This window comes from Chenopodium album, chromosome 9 (genome assembly GCF_948465745.1).
Source record: "Chenopodium album chromosome 9, dcCheAlbu1.1, whole genome shotgun sequence".
NCBI lineage: Eukaryota > Viridiplantae > Streptophyta > Magnoliopsida > Caryophyllales > Amaranthaceae > Chenopodium > Chenopodium album.
Genome location: NC_137842.1, coordinates 4,631,985 through 4,640,637, shown reverse-complemented (window position 1 = coordinate 4,640,637; position 8,653 = coordinate 4,631,985). Strand labels below are relative to the sequence as shown.

At 37.0% G+C, this 8,653-nt stretch overlaps 2 protein-coding genes across 2 annotated transcripts; one reads left to right on the top strand and one right to left on the bottom strand.

The window, feature by feature from the left end:
- The first annotated feature begins 982 nt into the window (after positions 1–982).
- LOC145558296 (chlorophyll a-b binding protein 5, chloroplastic-like) lies at positions 983–2,443 on the top strand. The gene is made up of 2 exons (XM_081619493.1): positions 983–1,202; positions 1,604–2,443. Exons 1-2 carry the CDS (start codon positions 1,060–1,062, stop codon positions 2,253–2,255), a joined length of 795 nt encoding a protein of 264 aa, XP_081475619.1. The 5' UTR covers positions 983–1,059; the 3' UTR covers positions 2,256–2,443.
- A 1,799-nt stretch (positions 2,444–4,242) lies between these two features.
- LOC145559435 (putative anion transporter 5) lies at positions 4,243–7,554 on the bottom strand. Its single transcript, XM_081620856.1, has 2 exons — positions 7,197–7,554; positions 4,243–6,528 (listed from the first exon to the last, which is right to left on the bottom strand). The coding sequence occupies exon 2, from the start codon at positions 6,327–6,329 to the stop codon at positions 5,001–5,003; it is 1,329 nt and encodes a 442-aa protein (XP_081476982.1). The 5' UTR covers positions 6,330–6,528; positions 7,197–7,554; the 3' UTR covers positions 4,243–5,000.
- Between the last annotated feature and the right edge of the window lie 1,099 nt (positions 7,555–8,653).

Sequence of the window (8,653 nt, the reverse complement as noted above, 5' to 3'; positions counted from 1 at the left end):
CCCGTTATGACTGAGTCATTTACAACCTATTACCCAATATGTTTATGATCTAATATGTTTCAACCCACTACTCGATAAACCCAACTTATTTATGACTTGACTTGATTATAACATGACTCGTTCCTACCCATTATATGACTAATTCGACTCGATAATCATCCGACTCAATTTTAACCCGATATGATTTGATTAGAAACCGGTTTCAAATTGGGTAAACTCGTTTTCAACCCAACCAAGTTCAATCTAAACCGATTATAACCGAAACGATAATGGTTGGACCCGATTTAACCCGATCTATTTTGAACCGAAACCCATTTTCGAACCGACCCAGTTAAACCCAAACTGATAATGACCCGAACCAATTACGACCCGTCCTGATTAACACCCAAACTGTTTTTAACCGAAACCCACATTAAATGGGCTAAACCCGTTTTCAAACCGACCCAGTTCAACCCAAATTGATTATGACCCGAACCGACTAGAACCCGACCCGATAAGGACCCGATCCGAATAGAAACTGCTATTAAAAAAACCAAACCGAACTGACCCGATAATTTTCAAAACCGACCCAAACCGACCCGTTTATTATTTCAATCCGTTATAAACCGACTCGTTATATCCCAAACTGATAAACCCAACCCAAACCCGAACTGTTTAACCGAATTGACACCCCTACCTATGATGCAATATGCCAATATAGATATGGTTTTAAGATAAACAAAAACTGAAGTAAACCCATCTAATGCAAATCCAACAGTTTGTCCACAAAGTTAGTGGTGTACATTATTCTAAAAAATAATATCCAAGAACAAAATCTTACAATCTTAGATGGCAGAAAAACAGCCTCTCTTATCACCCAAAAAATCAGCATGAAAATCCATACATTAAGATGATAGCCAATAGGAAGATGGTGATGTGTAAATTTCCTCATCCACATCATAAGCCACAAACATCAATAGTATATATATATAATCAATCAGTTTATAGTAACCACCAACTCATAAAAACACCAAACTAGTAAAGTAGAATAGCAGATAAACTAAGTGTAGCACTAATACTATGGCTACTTCAACCATCCAACAATCTGCATTTGCTGGGCAGACCATCTTGAAGCAACAAAATGAGCTCGCTCGCAAGGTTGGTGGCAACGGAGGCCGGTTTTCTATGCGTCGTACCGTCAAGAGCGCTCCACAAAGCATATGGTAAGTACCTCTTTCTCCTGAGCTACTTAGAATTCAATAAACAAGTGATGCACTTATTTAGAAACAGAGGGAGTATGATTTAAGAAAAAAACTAGTTAAACTAGTCATGTGAACTTTCTTTTTCAAAGTAGAAATTAACTTTTGCAAAATGTTTAAGGTTTTAATTGAATAGATGAATCAGTACTTGCAATCATAGGTATATTTTGTCATGTACAATCAAAATTTAGACGACAATATTACTATATTACAGTTTGCAACTAATTTTCTTAAATTTTCAATAAATACTTGTCACTAAAAAGGAGAAGAAAATAAAATAGAAATTAGGAGTTACATAATCTATTGAAACAGAACCATGCAAATGTGTTGTTGTAAGCTTAATAACATCTGGAAGTAAAATGCAGGTACGGTCCTGACCGTCCCAAGTATTTGGGCCCCTTCTCAGAGCAGACTCCATCATACTTAACTGGTGAGTTCCCTGGTGACTACGGCTGGGACACTGCTGGACTATCAGCAGACCCCGAAACCTTCGCCAGGAACCGTGAGCTCGAGGTGATCCACTCTAGGTGGGCTATGCTTGGTGCCCTGGGATGTGTATTCCCTGAAATCCTGTCCAAGAACGGTGTCAAATTTGGTGAAGCCGTGTGGTTTAAGGCTGGATCCCAAATCTTCCAGGAAGGTGGACTCGACTACTTAGGAAACCCGAACTTGATCCATGCCCAAAGCATCCTTGCTATCTGGGCCAGCCAAGTTGTCCTCATGGGTTTGATCGAAGGCTACCGTGTTGGTGGTGGACCATTGGGTGAAGGGCTCGACAAGGTATACCCAGGTGGAGCTTTTGACCCACTTGGTCTTGCAGACGATCCAGAGGCCTTTGCTGAGCTGAAGGTAAAGGAGCTCAAGAACGGGAGATTGGCTATGTTCTCCATGTTCGGGTTCTTCGTACAGGCTATTGTTACCGGAAAGGGTCCCATTGAGAACCTCTCTGACCATCTTGCTGATCCAGTCGCTAACAACGCCTGGGCTTTTGCCACCAACTTCGTTCCTGGAAAGTGAAAACTGATAGGATGTGTAATAACTTAATGAGAAATAGTGTGAACAAATGTATGCTTTGCAGTGATGGGCAGTGAACTTTGAGCCATGAAGTTGATGTAACTTTGTGTTTAAAGAGGTCCTGAAATATGAGTAATTTACTACTCTGTACAATGGATCATGAGTTATCAAAATTATTAACTACTTTGTAACTGTTTTTGCACATTTAATTTTTGTCAACAGGCGAAAAATATAGCTCAAGTTTTCCAACAGGATAACATTTTTGCTGCATATAACAAGATCATGAAAACACAGCAACAATATCAATAACCTAGTGTCTATAGAGTTTGGGAAAATCCATATAATCATAAGATTCATAACCTTATCTTTGGACAGGTACACAGGCACCGAGGCACATTACTAAAGAACCAGAAACTTCTACTGTTTACTTAATCTAGCAAACATCCTTCATATGGTTAGTACAAAAATCTTCTAGTATAAAATTGCTTCAGCAGGACAATAGTGTAAATTCTGTAAATCTGTAGTCTACTGTTAAACTGCTATCAACATAGTCCAATTATATGTTGACATGTATCTTAGTAGTATCAAGGTTAGCTTATTCTCATTGAGAGTGAAAACCATCTCCATCAAGCATAGACAGGTTTCGGTTATAGGCTTAGCTTCCAGTTGCAATCAGACATTCAGGATATAAACCCGGGGCAACGTGCAATCTTAGCCTACTGTTCCATCACGTCAGTCCATATCAAATGGAGTAACATAAGGGAAAACATAGTAATCATAATCCATGATCCCATATAACAGAAACAGGTGGATCATCACAGATTAAATCAGGCAAACTTGCAATGTCTATGTTATGACTTGTCAGCAAAAACTTTCTATTTTGCTAGTAGGAGCAATAAAATATTACAGTCACTGCATGACCTTAAAGCGCTAAGTGGGACTAAAAAAGCAAATAAACTAAATGCATATGGCAATTACCAGCCTCTATGACGTTAGTCACATTACTGAAGGCCCCATAAGTTTACGATAAATAATTGGTCCAAAGCAGCACAGGAGCTTACTACTTAAGTAAGACAAAGTATTAAATATTGGCAACACAATTCTTGACAGACTCAGCAATTATGCATCGACTTGGCAGTACAAAAGAGTAAAGGATCCCTAAGATAAGTGGAAAACCAAGTACATTCTCAGCTAAAATTGTAGATAGATCACCTATTTATCTTAGATAAGTCTGACATACTGTTCTAAGGATATATATCAATATATGCCATGATAAAATCTAAACTAATTGGAGAATTGGATATATCTGACATACTTCCAAAATTAGCTACCGAATTCAGTAATTTATTATTTATTTACTTATTTATTTTACTATAATCCCTGAAGTAAGAAGTTTTGAGTTATTATCTTTCCTAATTTGTCAAGTTCCTAAACTAAATGGATGAAATAGCGAACATGGAAAATTCTCTATATAAAGACAATTCTTACCTGATGCTGTTCTGAGCTGATACTATACTCTATGCTTCAGAGTTGAGACATTATATACGAGTACCATAGATAGTTCTGGCTGAAGCTCCATCAATTGCGTTCTAAAAGACACTCTGCTACCAAATTAGTTCAACTACTGCAGAATACGTTCTCTCCCAGTGATCAAGAGTACAAGTAAAGATTATTTGCAACACATCAGGCATGTCTGTAAGGCTATAAATCTCAGAATAAAATGATGAAATTATATCGTCATGAAGTCATCAGAATAAATTGACAGAGGAATGTCAATGGAAAATCTGTGAAGATGTCTAACTTCTAGACAAAATCTTGTTCTAACATGCTCAGACAATACAATAAACACCAAAATGTTAGACAAGAAATGGCATTTGTAGGCAGGGCATTGAAGTGTCATTTTTTAAAAATCTTTAAACACTTTAGTAAACAAAATAGTAGTTGACGCAAGAAAGAAGACACTGGTACAGTTTCAGACAGTAAGAATACAAATAGATGTCTCATTGGTACACAAATAAATTACAAAGATAGAATTGTTTATAACAGTAACAAAAATTTTAAAATATGCTAATGCTAAATTCCTCCTACATGTTTCTTATTAAGCTGAACAATTACATTTGCGAGTCTCTTAATTAGAGATGGCACAACAGCTATAATACACCAGCCAAATGATAAAATCAAAAGACCTTATTGCATTACATGAAGAATATGTCTATGACTACGAGACAATTTTCTGTTAGAATTTTGGGGATAACATTCTCAGCACAACACCAAAACCCAATTTCTTAAGTTCATTGTAACAAGAAAAACCCAGTATAAAACCTCTGGCCGTATCAAACTTCTACACGAGCAAGTGACATAATGAGACCGGTCACTTGTGTATGCAGACAACACATCACAAATCAAATAGTGTGTGAAGACTAGTCGCAAAACAGCATTAGTAAGCATTATAGGATGGATTGCCAATCTTCGAAATCGCTTGCATCAATAAACCATTGCATCAATCAAGTAAGCAGTGAAGTCCAACCAAAAAGTAATTTTCCACCAAAGCACACATATAGCACTTTGGATACATTCTAGAGGAGCTACAGATCAAAAGGTCACTTGACATAAATCCATAATTTCAAAATTGTTAGCATAACAATGCAATGATGAAAGATATCAAGGTTCTACACCCAATAAATTTGCAAAAATTTCGTGAAATAGGGTATGAATGGGCACCTATTCATCAACTGTAGAAAGCCTAACTCAATCAAAAATCCTTTCCCCAGTTGAAAAAATCACAAACACCACTGAACTTAAGATACACAGAAAACCAGGAATAACAAATACCAATCTCCAGCTTTCTGGGCTAGAGATATCATAATCAGCACCTTTAGCTGCTTCAAGAAGCTGGCCTGTAAGCTCAACACCAACAATACCAGCTAGTGTACCTGCTGTGTTAGAAACTCCCATAACAATTCCAGCATATCTTGGAGCTATATCCATGTGATTCACGGCAAACCCAGCTCTTCCAAGAGCCAAGAAGCCGAGTGCCACAGAAGAACAGAAGACAGCCCCGCCAGCAGTTCTAAACACAGGCAGTGCCATCAGTGCCAGAGAAGCCACGATGAATCCTATGGTATTCAAGAACTTCCTAGTCTTAGTTATAGACATAAGCTTCCTAGTGATAAGATGATCAGCCACCACCCCGCCAATATTTGAGAATAAAAACATGTTAAGGTACGGCATCATTTTAGAAGAACCCATATCTTGGAGACTAAGCTGTAGGCCTTGCTCGAAATATGTTGGTAGCCAATTCATAAGTACATACAAGGCATAATGGAAAGTAAAGTTGTTGACCACAATAGCCCAGACTGGTAAGCTGACAAAAATTCTTTTCCAAGGTATGTTTAAATTTTTAGCTGAGCTACCTCCATTCTCCACTTTAAACTTATGATTACCTTTAACAGGTAATAAATTTTCCCCAAACCCAGCAGCAGCAGCTTTGGGATGCTCAGATCGAGGAGGGTCAGATGCATATTTAAACCACAACATAGACCACATGGCTCCTAGTGCTGCTTCAGCTACAAAGACAGATTGAGGACCCTTAAACTTCACCAGGCTTGGAAGCAGAAGCATTCCTGCAGCAGCACCTAGGTACATCCCAGATGTGGTAAGAGAAACAGATCTAGATCTTTCATGAGGAGGAACCCATTGTGCCAAAACCGTGTGAATCGAGGGAAAGATAAATCCTTGAGCTACACCAACAAGAAGGCGTGCAACAACCAACATGAAAACCCGGTTGGGATCCAGCGGGACTAGAGCACAAGTCAGTGACCATAACACAAATGAAAGCAGCAGAACACGTCTGCCACCAATTTTCTGGGCTGCCCAGCCTCCCGGCACTTGTGATAAGGCATAACCATAATAGAAAGTGGAAAGTATTGTGCCTTTACTTGATTGATTAACTCCAGCAGCATCAGCAGCAATTGTATAAGCAATTGAGAAGCCCACCCGCTCAATGTAGCAGACAGACGTACATATGAATGTCAAAAGTACAATCAAATACCGCTTCGGAAACTTGTTTTCTTGCATAATTCACACAACTAAGAAACACCTAAAATTACTTGCTGAGTCTTGTTACCTTTCAAACCAAACTTGCAACTACTACCCACACTTATTGTTATTAACAATGATAATAACTCAAGACTTACATTCGACGTATCCAGATCTCTCTTGACAATAACAACCACAGTGACCCCAGCATCCAAACACAGCCTATGGATTCTACACCCTGAAACCAAAGTACAATGATCAATACTCTTGAATGGTTGTACTTTCTTTTTAACCACAACAAAAACAAATACCTACATTTGATCAATCAGCAGAACACTAAATACAAGCATCTAACAGAACACTAAAAACAATTACTAGTGTTAGTTCAAAGAAGTAATTGTAATGATGTCACAATCAACTCACATTACACCAGACGCTCAACTTAAAATGTTAGACGGTTACTTATAATCACATTAATCACACATATACAAAGAATCTAACTGCATTTCTTATTTTGGGAATATAAATTAATACCTTGTCCCAAAAATGCTTAACAATCATTTTAGAAAAAAAAGTTACAGGTTTCCATTTCAAGAAATTGCATCAGCAAGTATCAACTAATAATCAAATTTAACAATTAATACAATCCCATCCAACAATTAAATCAATCACAATCAAGAAAATGTCAATTAATCAACAAATTCAATAAATACACCAATTAATCAAGAAATCCTACTCACACATTACAAGCATTATCAACACTGAAGAAAAAAATATACTCGTATATCAAAATACAGAAATCCAGAATTAATAAAATATCAAAATTCAGAAACCCCAGAAAAAAAAAAAAAAAAAAAAAAAAATCATCAAAATTCAGAAAACCCAGAAAGAATACAAGCAAATTACCTAAAAAAAGTTGAACCCATTTGCTTCTTATGCATCAAATATCAACCCATTGTGAAGTTAACTTGAACCCCATGAAAGAATTACATTGAAGTGATGAAACCCCAAAATGAAAAATGTGAGATGGATCAAAATGGTACGAAGAAACACAAAAGTGATAAGATGGTAAATGAATTAATCAAAGTAAAGGGGTTAAGAGTCAACGAATTTGACAAGGTCGTATTAATAAGGAGGGTGAAAGTGCTTAAGAAGAAAAGGGGATTTGGATCTTCAGTGTCTGAAAACTGAAGAACGTAAATCACAAATCGGTTTTGCGGATTTTATTTTTTGGTTGGGAGTTGCGTAGCGCTTTCTATGTTAAAATTCTTTAAAACGGAGTAAAATAGACTACTATTCCGTATCCCGTAGATCTAACCTAACAAGTATTTAAAAATGGAGGGACTATTTATATAAACTTATTTGCACTTCGGCTTTTTTGATTTGATGTAAAATGTTTTTATTAAAAAGCAAAAGCTAATGAGCGCCCCGGGGGCGTTAGATAAGAGAATCAAAGTGCAAATATAAGAGTTAAATTAAAATTAATGACACCGAACGACGCGTGATTTTGTCATGAATTCCTAACTTAATACCATTTCAACCAATATAATTTATCCTTATCTAACGCCCCGGGGCGCTCGTTAGCAAGATCGTATTAAAAATAATTTTTCCATTTTTTTTCCCCATTTTCCTCTGTTTGGTTTATGAAGGGGTAGAAAACAATTTTCCCAAGAGTGGAAAATTCATCCTTAATGATGGAAAACATTTTTCTTCATAAAAAAAAAAAAAGGAAACCACATTTTCCTCTCTCCTTCTTACCTCTTTTTTTTTTTTTAACTTCCTCTCATTCATCCTTACATTTCCATTTCCAAGAAAAGGAGGTTGACAGTCGACGCGAAAAAAGAAGATCGGAGGTCGACAGGGAAAAGAAGATCGGCTAGAGAGATGTTGGCTATGATGATGGTGGTGGTTGTGGTGGTTGTGATGATGGTAGTGCCTGTGATGATGGGAAGGAAGAAGGAGGAAGAAAATGAGTCACATACAAAAATATTACCTCCGTCTCATAAAATCTGCAACAATTCCTAAAATAGAAGCTACACATTATGTGCAACAAAAAAAACACTTTCCTAATATAGTAATTTTTGTGTGATTTTAACACAAAGTATTGGGTTCGGCAAGCCGCGCCCAATGTTTTGTCATTCGAGAAGTATCATCGTCATCTTCTTGTGCACCTAATAAGAAGTTGGTGGTGATTATGGCAAAGGAGAGGAGCAAGGTCATCCAGGGTGGAAGAGAGAGAAAGTTTAACTGCTTGAGATTCTCGGATTTTTCGAAAAATGCCCAAAAAATCGAATTGGGACTTTCTTATGTGATGCATAATTGTTGAAATTGATTGTCCCATATAATTGTATGTTGAATTGTGA

Coding starts and splice junctions, on each gene's coding strand:
- LOC145558296 (XM_081619493.1), top strand. CDS start 1,060: ATGGCTACTTCAACCATCCAACAATCTGCATTTGCTGGGCAGACCATC. Junction 1,203..1,603: donor AGCGCTCCACAAAGCATATG/GTAAGTACCTCT, acceptor AGTAAAATGCAG/GTACGGTCCTGACCGTCCCA.
- LOC145559435 (XM_081620856.1), bottom strand. CDS start 6,329: ATGCAAGAAAACAAGTTTCCGAAGCGGTATTTGATTGTACTTTTGACA.